Source organism: Fringilla coelebs (genome assembly GCF_963513975.1).
Source record: "Fringilla coelebs genome assembly, chromosome: 4".
Lineage (NCBI taxonomy): Eukaryota > Metazoa > Chordata > Aves > Passeriformes > Fringillidae > Fringilla > Fringilla coelebs.
Genome location: NC_140032.1, coordinates 72752009 through 72767137, shown reverse-complemented (window position 1 = coordinate 72767137; position 15129 = coordinate 72752009). Strand labels below are relative to the sequence as shown.

Here is a 15129-nt window from a genome sequence, read left to right as displayed (position 1 = left end):
TATCTTACAGCTAAGCCTGCTCAATTATTATTGTGGACAGGATTCCTCTGAGAAACTCCTGGGTTTACATGAAGGGAAAAGGTACCCAGCACACAGAGCAGCTGAGCAGGAGGGAGGAGGCAGGTCTGCAGGGGCAGGAGCAACAGCGCTCTAAGGATACTAACAGAAAGAAAGCTCAGTGAATGATTGATCAGTACAAATATTCAAGAGCTTCTGCCGACCAAGTCCAACTTAATTTGGGGAACCAAATGGCAAGACACAAATCTGGTTCTGCTGAACACCTGGCCTTGACTGTCAGGGTGGATTTTAACCTCCCGTCATTCCCATCTTTTTACTTGACATGATACATCTCTGCCATGGGACAGCCCCGCGCACCCCTCACACCGTTTGGTTTAATGAGACCAAAGACCTTTGCAGGGGCCTTCCCGGCACAGGACTGGCAGGGGGGACCAGAGGGGCACACTTGTCTGCACCTTTGAAACCAGAAGTCCTATTATTGTACCTGGCGAATCACTGCTTTACCCCCACTACTTTTTTTTTCTTTCTTTCTTTTCTTTCTTTTTTCTTTCTTTTCTCTCTCTCTCTTTTTTTTTTTTTTAATTAGCAAAAAGCAGCATGAAAAGCAACTGGCAAACACCATACAACTTTTCTTACTGAGGCCATGCAAACTTTTGGAAGAGTCTTTCTCGCTACTAAGACATTTTTGTTACTTTCCAGAGTACACAGGGAAGCCCCCAAAATTCTAGTAACCATGATCTCATTAACCAGACATTGCTCTTGCACAATGCAATACCCATGGGGAATGACAGCCCTTAGGGTTGTTTGAGCTAACATGTGTGTTCCTGGCCTCCCTCACCGAGGTTTGCAGCCTCCGGCCTACCTGAGAGGAATGCCTGTCTGGCCCAAAGGCACGTCTCTGTTGTTTCGGAGGGCTGAAGGGTCCAGGGGGGGCCCAGGGGGTCCCCGTGGGTTCAGAGGTTCTGAGGAGTTTGGGAAGGTCTGAGGAGTCTGAGGCACCCCAGGGCTTTGAGGAGTCTAAGGTATCTCAGGGGATCCTTGAAATCTGAGGGGTCCCAGAGGGACTGAGGCACCCCAGGGTGTCTCAGAGCACTGTGAGGGTCTGAAAACTCTGAGGGACCCCAGGAGTCTGAGATGCCCTGGGGGGTCCTGGCAGGTCTGAGAGCTCTGAGGGGCCCTGGAGGGGTTCTGAAGGTCTGAGAGCCTCTGAAGACACCAGGAAGTCTGAGGAGTCTGAGGCATCTCGGGGTCTGAGGGGTTTGAGGGGCCCTGGGGGGTTCCAGCAGGTCTGAGGGCTCTGAGGGGTCCCGGGAGTCTGAGGCGCCTGAGGGGGTCCCGTGGGTCTGAGGGCTCTTAAGACACCTCAAGGGTCTGAGGAGTCCAAGGTGCCCCGGGAGGTCCCGGAGGCCTGAGGGCTCTGAGAGGTCGCAGGGGCCTGAAGGGTTCCGGGGGGCTTGAGGGCCCCCAGGGGTGTGAGGGCTCTGAGGCACCGCGGGGAACCTGGGACTCCAAGGCGCCTCGGAGGATCCCGGAGGGGTCCCTGCGGGGGTCCCGGGGGTTTGAGAGCTCTGAGGGGTCGCGGGATTCGGATGGCTCAGAGGGGTTACAGACGGTCCCAGAGGTCTCAGTGCTGTGAGGCGTCCTGGAGCTCGGAGAAGCCCGGCTCACTCTGAGGGCTCCGGAGCGCTGAGGGAGCTGGGGCGGGTCTCGGGCGCCCCCTGGCGGTCACTGCCGGCGCAGGACGGGGCGGGGCCGCGCAGTGACACCATCGGCGGGCGCCGCGCGGTGACGTCATCACGGTCGTTCCCGGCGCCGCTCCCGATCCCGATCCCGGCCCCGGCCCGCGAGGGCGGCTTGGGGCGGTCCGATGCAGCGGCGGGCAGGATGCACCAGAAGCTGCTGCGCAGCGCGCACTACATCGAGCTGGGCAGCTACCAGTACTGGCCGGTGCTGGTGCCCCGCGGCATCCGGCTCTACACCTACGAGCAGATCCCGGTGTTCCTGAAGGACAACCCCTACATCACCGATGGATACCGCGCCTACCTGCCCTCCCGCCTCTGCATCAAGAGGTGAGCGTGCCTCGCGGCCCCGGGCGCCCCCCGGCCCCGCCGCCGCTCACCCCCGCCCCGCCTTGTGTCCCCTCTCCCTCAGCCTCTTCATCCTCTCCAACGAGACCGTCAACATCTGGAGCCACCTGCTCGGCTTCCTGCTCTTCTTCACGCTGGGCATCTACGACCTGACGGCCGTGCTGCCGGCCGCCGGCGCCTCCCGCGAGGACTTCGTCATCTGCTCCGTCTGCCTCTTCTGCTTCCAGGTGGGCGCCGGCTGCCGGCGGCGCTGAGCCCTCCCGCGGCTCCGCGGGCACTGCGCGGGCAGCGCTCCGCGGGGTAGAAACCCAACGCGGCTGGCAGGGGAGAGAGAGAGCCCGCGGTAAACGAGGGCGTGTGTCCGGGCCGTGTGCCGGAGCTGCCGCAGGTTGAGGGGGCCTGACGCGGCTCCAGGTGCTGCAGGACAGGGCCAAGCACCCGAGCACGGGGATCCGCCGTGGCCCGACGGTCGGGAAGGGCAGGAGGGCTGGTGGCCTCACTTGTTATTTGTCAGAGGAGTGTGTTTGTACAGCAGACTTGAGGCGTGTCTCCGGTGGGCCTCTGCACCTTGTGAGAGCACAGAGAGCTAAAGGCACCCTTGGTGTTCTCTGCAGGGTACAGGATAGCTTTGTACAGCACAAGTGGCTCTAGTGCTCCTCCCTGCCCCTGCACAAGGCCACAGAGAACCAAGCACTTCTCAGGGTAAAGATTTTAAGGCAGCCTAGGAGCAAACAAGCAGCATGTGCGTAAGAGTTAAATTCCTGTGTGTTCCCTCAGTCAAGGCACACAGCCGGTGCTGGGCAGCCAGGGCAGATTTGGGATTTGGGCTTTGCCTGGGGCACTTTGGCCCAGTGGAATTCATCCTCTCCCTGTATTGGTGCGTGTCTTGCTGGAGCACTGTCAGCTCTCTGTGCCGCAGGAGCCCCACTTTTGTTACTTGTACAACTGGTTACCATGGTTTGCAGTGTCCTGCTCCTCCTCCCCCGTGCCAGGGAAGCTCCATGGCCAGCTGGCAGGGATCACAAGTGCCTGAACTGGGGTGTACTGCTGCAGGGCCGGGGCTGGCTGTGCTCCCTACTGCTTTGTAAGGAATTAACCCTCCTCTTCTGCCCCTCTGTGTAGGTGTGTATGCTTTGCTCAGTAGGATACCACCTGTTCTGCTGCCACCGCTCCGAGAAGACCAGCCGGCGCTGGATGGCGCTGGATTACGCAGGCATTTCCATCGGGATCCTGGGCTGCTACGTGTCAGGCGTATTCTACGCCTTCTACTGCAGTAACGTGAGTGGGGAGCAGTGTCCTTGCAGGGCTTGGTTCGTGTGCTCTCACTGCAGCTTCTGTGCTGCAGGAAGGGGGTTCCGTGCAGGTGTCCAAAGAGAACAGGAGCGGGGAGGCAGGGATGGGAACTGGAACACGTCCCTCTGACCTCAGCTGAACTGTGCTGGCTGAAGAGACAGGCAAATGCAGGTTTTCCTTTCCAGCTGTTAATTGCACAAGCCTCAGGAAAATATTTAAATTTCTCTCAAGGCAGGGAAACTTTACAGGTCCTACCTGTATCCAGTGCCTGAGGCTGGTCACGGGATGTGTCCCATAGCAGCATTGCTCATGAGGTAGCTGCCGTCAGGCAGAAACAGCCTTGTTTTCCCTCCTTCTAATAGAGGATGAGTAAACAAGTTCCCTCTCAAGGCCTGCCCTGGACATGGCTGCCTGGGAGCTGAACTGGACAGGCAAGGCACAGGTGCATTGGAAACATTTGGAGAAGGAAGTGCTTGGAATGAAGGATGTGGTGCCAGGTGCCCCCAGGAAGATTCCCCATCCCTCAGTGCCAGCTGACAAGTACAGGGCCCTGCACTCAGACCCAAGCTGGTGCTCCAGCAGGGACAGTGTGAGGCACTGCTGTGCTCCCTCACTGAAACCTTCTGCCCACAGCTGACTTCTGCACTCCACAAACTTGCCTTTGTTTCTTTGTGCCCTCAGTACTGGCGCCAGGTGTATTTGATCACTGTGCTGGCCATGATCCTGGCAGTGTTTTTTGCTCAGATCCACCCCAGTTACCTCACACAGCAGTGGCACAGGCTGCGCTCCATCATCTTCTGCTCCGTGTCTGGCTACGGGATCATTCCCACCATCCACTGGGTTTGGCTCAATGGCGGCATTGGGGCATCCATTGTACAGGTAAAAAAAAAAAAAAAGAAATAAGATTCCTTTTTCCTTTTCACTTGCCATCTTCCATGAGTTCTCTTGCACTTGGGGAAACAGTGGGGAAGGAGGAGGAGTTAAAATCCCTCTAAGGACAGAATTCTTTTGGTCAGTACAATCCAAATGGGAACACTGAGAACTGTGTTAAGAGGGGATAGGCAGCTTGGGAAGCTCCATTGTGTTGTGCTGCCCTAAAGCTGCATGGTGGGAAGGAGAGCAGGATCCAGCTGTGTCTGTGCCTGGGCACGGAGCAGCCTGTGTGGGCAGACCGCACCCTCGCCAGGGCTGGAGGCCAGGGGTTGAGGTGCCTGTGGAGCAGGAAGGAGCCTGTCAGGCTGCAGGAGTGCTCAGGGCTGGCCACCTCCACAGCTCCAGAGGGCAACCAGGAGACACTGGGATGATGACTTGTCTCCTCCACTGTTCCCTAGGATGGCAGCAGAAATCAGCATTTATCTGCTCAGCCCTCTGTCTCCCACACAATCCTCCTCTAACAGCTCTTGGATGTTACTCTTTTCCTGTTTGTTTCCCTCATGGGAATTTTGCTGTGACAGCAGCAGCCCAGTACAGCCAAAGGCAGTCTGGTGTGCCCCAGTGTGAACCACTCTGAAATCACTGCAGCGGCCCAGCAACACCTCATGGTGCTGAAAGAAACACTTCCTTTTCATAGTGAGCACAAACTGCACGAGCCTGGGCTGGCCTGGATGGATGGCTGTCCCCCTGGGTGAGGGTTCAGCCAGGTCCAGAGCTGCTGTGCAATATGGCAGAGCACCACTTGGAAAGAGATGTGGCCTTTATACAGGACATTTCACACTGACCCTCTAAAAGTCATCAGCAGCAGTTGTGGCCCCACACTTCCCCATCTGGCCTCCCCTGGGATAGCAAGAGGGGTGTCCGTAGTAACGTTTTGTTTCCATACTTCAGGAAAAGGGCCCACTTTTGGTAACAAAACATTCTGCTAACAAGATCTGCCTGGTGGCTACGTTGCTGGTTGTTGATCCCCCAGTGCGAGCAGTCCTGTGTGCAGGTGCTGTGATCCCAGCCTAAGTGGGATGTGCAGCGCAGTGTCCCTCACCCTGGCTGTTCTGTGCAGGCTCAGTGGAGTGGCAGGTGACCTTGCACAGACACACGCTGTGTCTGCTGTCAGCTCAATGGAGTAGCTTGCGTGTACAAGCAAGGGGCTGGAATAAAAGACTTGTCTTCCCTCTCAGGGTTCCTCCCGAGTTTGGCATGTGCATCCCCATTGGATTTGTGCATAGCTAACACAGGAAGGAAGATTCAGCACTGTCATGGCTTTTCCTTTTTTATCTTTAGGGACATTTTTTTCTAGTTTTGCCTTCTAACAGAATAGGAGAGCTTCCTTTTCTTTTGCAGGAGTTTGCTCCGCGGGTATTTGTCATGTACTTCATCGCTGCTGTAGCTTTTCTCTTCTATATTTCCAAAGTTCCAGAAAGATACTTCCCAGGTAGGAAATTCTCTTCTGGCTGTTTTCTTTTCTGCAGTCAAGCTTCCTACAGTGTCACAGTCCTTGCTGTGGGTCCTGAATTTGCTGGGAGAGACCAGGCTGACCATGTTCCCCATGCAGTGTTCCCCTACAGAGTAAAAGAGTGGGAAGAGGCAGGAATTCCTTCAAGTTCGTTAAAGAACTTTCCCTGTCACCCCTCAAGGGCAGGGTGTGGCGGAGCTCTGCAGGAGACTGATTGCACTGCACAATGTGCAATTGTGGTGGAATTTAACAGCTGAACTCCGTGCCGCTGTTCTCCCCCACAGGACAGCTGAACTACCTCGGCTCGAGCCACCAAGTGTGGCACATCCTGGCAGTGGTGATGCTGTACTGGTGGCACCAGTCCACAGTGTACATCATGCAGTACCGACACAGCAAGCCCTGCCCCGAGTACAGCGCGGACTTGTGAGCCAAGGTACGGCTGTCGCCATCCTCGGGGAACAGGATACTCTAACCACAGGCTTCGGGAACGCTGGCCTGAACCTCAGGTCGCTGCCCCAGAGTGGGTCCTGACTGGTGCAAATAAAAAGCAGGGGTGTGATGCCAGGCACTCTGCTCACCTGTGCTGCTGCATTGGATGAGGCTCTGTGGAGCTGCTGAGCCCTTGAGCAGTTTTAGAGCAGGCTGGACTTAGCCCTGCCAGATCCCTTCCAGCTCTGTGTCACAATCTGAGGAGTCCCAAACCATCATCAGTACTTGTCCTTAAGTAGCCTTTTCCTCAGGCTTTTGTCAGGTTTTCAGTCTCCTTAGCATTGATCGTGGAAATTAGATGAGTTGCCAATTACATACGCAAAGTGATTTACCTCGTTTCCCTGCTCTATTTCAGAGGCAGCACGAGAGGATTGGTGACTCTGGGGGCCTGGGCCTCATGTGAAGAGCTGTGCTGTCAAGGACTGAGGCAGTTCATTTGCTGACTCCGGGCTGTTATCCCCTTGCTGGGACAGAGCGTTACTGCCAGCTTTGATAAACACAGCAGCACTGCCTGCGTTGGAGGGGCGTTTCCTTCTCAGACAGTTCCTGCCCTGCAGTCGGGCACCAAACAGCTCTTCCTGGAGCAGGACAGCAGGAGGCTGAGCTCACTTGGCACACAGATCCCAGCAGGGTGTTTTGTTGCTTGGCAGACATGAGTGGCTCAGCCAAGGGTACTCAGGCCTGGACACCAGGTTTTCAGCTGCTGTGCACAGTTGGAGAACACTCCTGGCAGTGTGCCTGTAAAATTGTGGGAACTGTGGGAACTGGTCCTGGATCCAAACCACAGCCCTGTGGGCAGTGCATCCTTCAGCCTTGACCTGGAAGACGTGCTTATGCTTCAACATTGGCACAGGAACGCATGAACTGGATTCAGTGGATTTCTGTCCTGGTCTGGATCAGCTCTTTGTCATTTCCTGGGAGATAAGATCACGAGGTCCTGCACATCTAGATCGTCATTGCAGATCTTAAAAATAGCTTCCCCCAAGGGGGGGTCGTGATTGTGCCATTGCTTGAAGAAATTTCTCTAGATCCCTTCAGTAATCTGGAATCAGTATTCCAAAATATTCCAGGAGTAGCACTAAGTCTGCGTGCAATCAGGGAACCTGCTGGGGAGGCAGATTGCTGACTTTTGGCCTTTCCCTGTATGCGGGATGATACTGCACTTGCAGACGCTGCTGTATAGAATGACTTGCTTTCACAATCCTGCCACAGTGCCAAGGCTGCTTGGAGTTTCCGGATGTGTTGTGGAACTATCCCTTATGAAATGAACACCAGGGAGCCACGGAATAGACTGGTTATTGCACAGCTGCTGCCCACACCATTAAGCTCCAGGGGTGCCAGTCTTCCCAACAGCATTGAAATGCTTTGGACTTCTGGGTTAGAGGCAAGGATGCTGTTGGGACAAATGCCAAGTCGCCATGTCCTTGTGGAGAGGGCTTTCCCCACTCCACTGGGAGAGGCTGGCTCTGTGCAGTGACTGCCCCAGTGCAGGCAGGCTCTGTAGGTTGCCCAAAGCTGCCTCCCTCTGGGCTAAGGCAGAGGAGCAGGACTTGTTTTCTGGTCAGGGTGTGCCAAGGAGATGTGGAATGGAGGTGGAAGCTTACAAACAGGCACCCACACTCCAGGAGAAGGCAGGATGGCAACTGCTCCTGATGTGCTGGACAGGGACGCCATCTGTTTAGGCCAGAGGGTGGTTTTGGTGATTTTCTCTTCGTTTTTTTTAACTCCAGAAACAAGTATTGGCAAAACTGACTCTGCATTACTGACTCAGCTCCCAGAGCTTTCAGCCTTTCAGTGTAAACACTGATTTTTTTTTTATGATTTTTTTTTTAACTTGGCAGCCAAGCAAATTTTAAGTGCACTAATTACTACTACTGAAGCCTGACAAGGAACTCGCAAGTGTAAAGTCTGTTTCCACTGTTATGTGTACAGTAATACCCTAATAATGTGTCTGTAACATTACTGACTTGAGCTAATTTGCCAATGTATTTTTATAATGCAAACTCTTAACTTCTCCAGCAGTTTTCACCAGATAAGGACACTGATCACCAAGCTGTGCATTTTTACCTGAGACAATTTACCAAGCTGCATGATGATCTTGGATGTACATACTGAAGTTAAAATAAATTCCAGTTTGTTGGCTTTTTCCTTGGAGTAACATCATTCCTGCATCTCATTCAGCAAAAAAACCCATGACAATGGCTCAGCCATGGAACTTGTGCCACAGACAGGAATTTTTGGGGGAGACTCCCTAGCTGAATTTGCTGATGAACTCAGCTTTTCAGCCTGCTACCAGTACTCTGTATTAAAGGAGTCCTGCTGCTGCTTGATCTGTTCTTGACCATTTCCATTCTTACTTCAGCTCACCCAAGAGTAAAATCAATACAAGGAGCATCCAAACAACCTGCTCCAGTAAACAACTGCAGGAAGGGGCTCACACCACATTATAGCTCTGTCCACAAGTGCAGATCTCAGTCCCATGGCATTGGGACCCGTACACGACCTTTCTGGAGAAAGGCTTTAAGGAGTAACACCGAACTGAAGGATTTTTAGCCACTTGGACACGGCAGGATGATTGGGCAGCAAATACAATTACTTAAAACAGTTTTAAGAGAGTCACAGGTACTTACATGACAGCTACAAAATGATTCAGCAGGAGCAGCACTGCCTATAATGAGTAAATGAAAGCCTACACACCAATCCTTCAGCGTGCAGTGTTGAAGACACCTACAAAGGCACTGTTACCAGGTTCCTTTATTTAACAACTCCAAGGGTTTTATGATATACATCAGCTTCACAAAAGAAGTTAAAAGTTCTGGCTTTAGTAGTACACAAAAAAGCTTTAGAAACTCCAAGTCTAACAAGAAATGGAAGTGTAGTTCAGGCAAGTGCACTTAAAAGCTGAATGCCAGCAATTTTAAAATAGCTTTTATGCTCTTTAATAGTAGGTGATGCCTCAGTCACAACTTAACCATACACACCATCTCCTTGATTACCTTTCAAAATAAGCTCTGTGGAACAGTAACACAGCAGCCACCCTTGGTGCTTAACTCCTATTCACTCACATCACTAACATGATTGTGGCTGCTGGGTTACCAACACCACAGCAACTCCAAGGGGTACGTGATGTGTGCGAGCATGTGTATATTTTATATATACTTCTTAGATATATAAAAATACACCAAATAGTATAAAAAACTCCAGATAAACTCTTTTTCTCACAGTAGCAAATATATCAACTTATTTTCACAGTACTTGGTTTTACTAACTGGGGCACCCAGAATGATTATAAGATTTTTGCTCCGACACCGGTGCTCACAGAGCCCCCCACCACAGCATTAATTGCATTAATTACACACCTAAGGGCCCTTGGAGTCCGCAGGCAAACACAGCTACCTGGTTTTCCCTTCCATCATCACAACCACTCAACAGTGGTTGTGCTCCTTAGCACTTGGGGACAGACGCTCTCTCCAGCAGCTGATCCTAGAAGGCCTGTGCTTCAGTCCCTCAGCATGCTGAAGGAGAAGCCGTAAAAACCCATTGGGATTTCTGTCTGGAAGGCAAGTGTCTACCCCTTACCTTGCCCTCTTGCTACCACAGGCAGCACATATATGTCTATTGCAGCAAGGGCCTTCCTGATTTCTACTAAGGTCACGTTGCATTCCACACACCCTGAAAAAAGGCAAAGGATACCCCATTCCCTGACAGTCACACATTTGACCTCCTTTGAGTAGTGCATAGTGGCTGAAAACAAGCCCAAACTTGGGTTCAGGTGTGCATAAACTACATACACCATGAAAAGTCAGCCTAGCAGGGTGCACCAATCTCACATTGACCATGAAAAAGCATAAAATAAGTAACTCTAAAGAAAAAAAAAGTTAAATTTAAGTAAAAACCTGATTGGTGTCTCGAGTATGAAGAACCAGGTTTGTTAAAGCCATTAGGAAGGAAATATCATGGGCCGTAACTCGTGCCAGCTCTAGAGTCACTGGGGTCCGCAGCTTGCCTTTGCCTTGTCTCCCTTCAGCTTGGCTGTGCTGCAATCTAAGTGCATAGAGACCCTCTGCCCAAGCCCCCCGCAGCCCTCCTCAGCCTGGAGCCCTGGGGTAAACCAACAGCACTGAACACATTTCCCATCTGTCATTTACCTGACGGCTTCTGCCCGCACTGGGTCTGCTGGTGCCCAGCCTCCTCCCTGCATGTCCACAGCCCCCACCTCTCCTCCTGGGCCCTGGAGCCAAGCCCCAGGGCCATGTGCATTGTTAACCCTTCCGCTTGCTCTCCCACTGGGAAGACAGCAACAGCCTGGCTTTGGTGAGGACCAGCCACAGTTAGGACCACAGTTTTCATCTCACTTGGTGTCCACTTCACTGCCACATTCGTCATCTTGCCATGTTCCAAGGGCTCTTCAGGCAGATAACAGCTCTCAAAGACATTGAGAAGGGCAGCTCATAAGCATGCACAGAGATTAGGAAAAAAGGGAAAAAGACTGTTAACCTGAGTGTCAGAAATGCTACAAAAACTGGCATGTGCTTCTTGCAGCCTTTGGCACCAAACAGGTGAGAAGAGCAGTAATAAAGCCTGCAAAGTCCTGTGTTGAAACATTTCTACTCAATCTCCTAAGGGCTTAACTCCTAAGCCTGGAAAAGGCACACTGAAGCAGGCACAGCTGGAATATCCCACTTACACCCTGTGAGAAGTGAAACTGAGGAAGATGAAGGTAGCCATCTGTACACCATCTCTATGAGCGACGTTCAGATTCCAGAGCTAAGGGAAGCAATCTCACATACATCCTAGGGGGCATTTTATCAAACTGATCCCAAAGGAGTCACGTGATTTGTTTTCAATGTGTTTTCTGTGAATATTGAAAGGGACCAAACGCCCCCATCATCTCCTGAATATCCAGCAGGAGGCGGTGGGGGAAAAAAGCTCACAACCCTGAATATTTCACTTTGCCTGTGACGGGGGGCACGTGAGGACACCCAGCCACAAACAGGGATGTCCCCCATGTGCAAACACCCAGCTACCCACTCCTCAGCCTCCAGTGGAGCAGGACTGAACGGCGGGACAGGATGAGGAGCCACCTCCTTCCGTGTCCCGGTGAGGATGGCCATGGAACCCAGGCGGGGCTGTGCCGAGGGGCACTGTCTCTGCGCACACCAGCAGCTGCTGCACCACAGGAAGCAAACGCTTTGCTCGGCAGTGTTCACTCCTCCTGCCGTCACCCGAGGCGGTCCTGGGCAGCAGGACAGGGGTCCTTCCCGAAAGGCTCTGTGGGGTGAAACGCAGCTCGGTGGTCCGGCAGCACCAGCTCCTGCTGGAACACGGCCGGGGCAGGAATCGTCTCCAAAGCTCAGTGCATTTAGCGACCCTTAAAGAGCATCAGATTACAGTCAATTCATAAAACTATTGTGGTAAAAAAACAACAGAGAGGACACATGTTCTTTTCAATCAAAATCCAAGAGGAAAACAGACACAAATCCAAGTTGTAATCAAACCAATCTAATGGTTGTACCTCACAGTCAACTCCGCAAGTCATCTGAAGCGCTCCATGTGCCCAAGGACAGCCCCTCTTCCAGTGTGCTGAGGAGTCCCCCAAAGTGCTGCAATCCCGGCCATGTGCCTGCTGGCTCACTCCCCCACACATCCTCACAGATCAGTCAATCACCTGCTTCTTTAGTTTTGACTCTACATTTCCAGTTTGCTACTTTACATTAATGGCACTTACTATTAAAAAAATAATTCAAAATTGACCATTTAGGCACACAAAACAAAACAAACAAACAAAAAAAAAAAGTGCCTTTCATCTCTGCAGCTGCATAGATGTCTGCAAGGTCCCAAGCCATAGCTGTGCTCTGGAATTCTGGGCCACAGTCCCCTGAGGATGTGGCTGTTTTATTTTTATGATTAATAAAGGTAGTTTCACCTAGGAAGCAAAGACTTGGCTACTTCCAGCACATAAGCTGGATATCAGTATGTCTTGGTTCTTAGGTCTGCAGAGACAAGAAGAAGCACCGCAGTTCATCAGCCTCCTGTACATGCGGGAAGCACTTCCCCACCTCTTCTGCTCCACCGGGGCACACGGCACAGGGATGGAAAGGCAAGACCAAAGTGCACAAACAACAGTATGTCCCAGGGCCCCAAGTCAGTGACAAGGATTCGTATCCAATTCCTCATTTCATTCTGGGAGCCATCTGCCATAAGGAAAGAAGAGTTCTGATTTTTTTTTCTCTTTTTCTCAAAAAGATCCAAAGCAGAATTAGCCATTATTTGCAATTCACCACACAGGCAGGCCACTGCCTCCTCACCCTGAACAAGCTGTACAACCCAGGCCCCTGGCATTTCAACCACATAAATTACTCCACTACACCTTTACTAAGGGACTTGGAGAGGTGTAGTGGGGGTAACCCATTAGAAGCCTCTACTGTTTAGAAGGGAATGGAGCTGCTCCAAAGGGATCTAACTCCAGTGCCTGCTGCGGTTGGCTCTGCGTGCTCTGCACCACCAGCTCTGTGAAGGGCACGGCACCAAAGTCATCTGTTTTCAGCCCGTCCCCGCCGTGAACGGCCCCGTGCAAGGAGCTCTGCCTGGGCCTGCCCGCCACCACGACCGCGCCGTGGTCCCCGCGGCCGTCCCCAAAGCCCTGGTGCTGGGCGTGGCGCATCAGCTCCGGCGGGTGGAAGGGCTTGGCCCCGAAAGGATCCAGCAGCGCCTCATCTGGCTGCAGAGGGTTGGCTCGATCCTTGCTGTCAGTCAGGGCCACGCTGATGTTCTCCTTGGAGTCCGAGATGGTCAGGAACTCGTTGCTGCTCTGCGAGTCCCTGCGGCCGGCCTTCCTGTGCCGGCGAGCGCGCTCCGGGGTGCGGTAGCTGGGTTTCAGCCCCTTCTTGGCGCTGGTGGGGGTGCCGTGGTGGCGCTTCCCGTTGTTCTTGGGCACCTCCTGCTTCATGCGCCTCTGGCGGGAAGACAGCTTCTGCAGGTTCCGCTGCTGCTTCACCTTCTGCTGCTGCTGCTGGCTGCCTGTGATCTCCTCAAACGGAACCAGCCCAAACAGGTCCTGTCTGCTCCCAGCAGACTTGGGGACAAGGGATGGCTGAAACGGGGTGCAACCAAAGATATCCACGCTCCGCGGAGAGGTGGGGGAGAGCAGAGTCTCCATCCCTGACCCCTGCCCATCTCGCTGCGGCACCTTTTTGCTGAAAGGAGCTTTTATGAAAACATCGAAGTCATCCTGCTCTTGGCTTAGGCTGGGGAAAGCCACCTGAGAAGAAACATCTTTGTCCACTTTCTCTCTTGCTTGAGGCTGCAGAGTGAAAAAGGGCACAGCTCCAAACACGTCAAATTCTTGGCCAGAGTTGATCAGAGTGCTTGGCACCTCAGGGGGGGACATAGGCACTGAACTGGGCTCTGTGATTTCGCTGCTGCTCACACCATCTCTCAACTGACTGCCCAGGAGCCCTTCCACACATTTTTGCTTGGTTCGGTCACAATCAGAATCAGAGCTCTGCTTTTCTTCCTCCTCTTCTTCCACCTCTTCCTCAGAATCCATGAGGAGAGGTCGGTGGCCTAAATTCTCCGGTTCTGTATCATTGTCATCATTGAAGTCCCCATTCTCTCCATGCAAGACTTCTTCATCCTCCTGTTCTTCTTCTTCCTCACTGCTCTTGGGAGAAGGTGGATCTGATTCAAAATCACTCTCTGACTCCTCACCACCTTTGGTCACGTGTCCCTCTGCACTTCTCCTCCCTGCCCGGGGATCTCTAAATGCATGGCTCAATTTTCCAGCCTTTGTTGGGGTCCCTAAGTTATTTCCTTGACTGCTGGCTGAGTTATCCACTTGTTTTCCAGGGGAACCTGCAGGTCCAAAGAAAAAAGCAAATGAAAACTTAAAACATAGAAAGGCACAACTTTCTCCACACACTCCACAGCCACACACTCCAGGAGCTGATGCAAACATATACCCTGTACTTAGGGAGGGAAACAAGCTAAAAATCACATCTGACATTTCAAACAACACACATAAAATCAACAGACAGAGCTGCCAGCTTTACTTCAAAAGCACAAGGTGCCTGGACATACAGCACCAGTATTTGGGGAGCATACAGAAGGAGTCAATGGACACAGCTGATCTCTAGAGACAGCTTTGCAAACTCAGTCATTACACAGCCACTCTCCTCAGGGGAAATGGGAGGCAGCAGAATTTCAACACTAGTTTCCTGTATTTTTTTTTTTTAAGCAGACAAGCTATTTTTGACGTGCTCCTGCTTTAATAGCCTGCTCTGACAAACAATGCTCAAGTCAGGAGAGGGGCTCCTATCTTCTGCAGAAACTGAGGCACAAAAGCTCTTGCTTTTCCTCAAATTTGAGAACACTGCTTTCTGCTTTGTGTCTGAATCAAACTTGTCAGCTCAGCTTCTCTATGGCAAATAAATGTATCTACTTGTTTCCCTCTGCCAACTTTCTCCCTACTATTCACTGACAACTACAACTGAAGGAACAATTCACTGATGAGTCTTTTGTGGTGCAGTTGCCTTGGGAACACTGGAAGCAGTAAAAATTTTGCAGCAGTACAAAAAAGAGATGGCAAGAGCAGGCAGAGCATGGGAGGCTGCACAGTGGCACTGGCACTGCTCTCGTCACTAAGCGCACCCAGTTTCTCCCTGTGTCAGAGCCCCATGATGTGGGGAGGTGTTTCCACGAGTGTAACTGACTGTGACTTCTTCAGGAAGGGAAAGAACAGGAAGAAAATCAAAACACTCAAGTCTGTACTAGGTGAAGCACACTTGCCCTTGGAATATCCTCTTGGCCACAGACAGGGTGCATAATGTCAGACGTAACACCAGCAACAGCAGCAAG

General features: G+C 52.2%; 2 protein-coding genes across 2 annotated transcripts in view; one reads left to right on the top strand and one right to left on the bottom strand.

The window, feature by feature from the left end:
- The first annotated feature begins 1829 nt into the window (after positions 1-1829).
- PAQR3 (progestin and adipoQ receptor family member 3) lies at positions 1830-8417 on the top strand. The gene is made up of 7 exons (XM_084204719.1): positions 1830-2087; positions 2170-2332; positions 3228-3383; positions 4080-4277; positions 5673-5763; positions 6069-6217; positions 6629-8417. Exons 1-6 carry the CDS (start codon positions 1903-1905, stop codon positions 6209-6211), a joined length of 936 nt encoding a protein of 311 aa, XP_084060845.1. The 5' UTR covers positions 1830-1902; the 3' UTR covers positions 6212-6217; positions 6629-8417.
- Positions 8418-9022: 605 nt separating this feature from the next.
- BMP2K (BMP2 inducible kinase) overlaps positions 9023-15129 on the bottom strand; it is a 49756-nt gene continuing 43649 nt past the window's right edge. Inside the window, exon 16 of the mRNA XM_084204851.1 lies at positions 9023-14127. Within this exon, the coding sequence (XP_084060977.1) occupies positions 12695-14127 (1433 nt within the window). The 3' untranslated portion in view covers positions 9023-12694. The remainder of the gene's footprint in view (positions 14128-15129) is intronic.

Bases quoted from the DNA above. Each gene is read 5' to 3' on its own strand.
- PAQR3 (XM_084204719.1), top strand. From the start codon at position 1,903: ATGCACCAGAAGCTGCTGCGCAGCGCGCACTACATCGAGCTGGGCAGC. The intron at 2,333-3,227 runs GTGGGCGCCGGC...CCCTCTGTGTAG, and splicing joins TCTGCCTCTTCTGCTTCCAG to GTGTGTATGCTTTGCTCAGT. The intron at 4,278-5,672 runs GTAAAAAAAAAA...TTTCTTTTGCAG, and splicing joins TTGGGGCATCCATTGTACAG to GAGTTTGCTCCGCGGGTATT.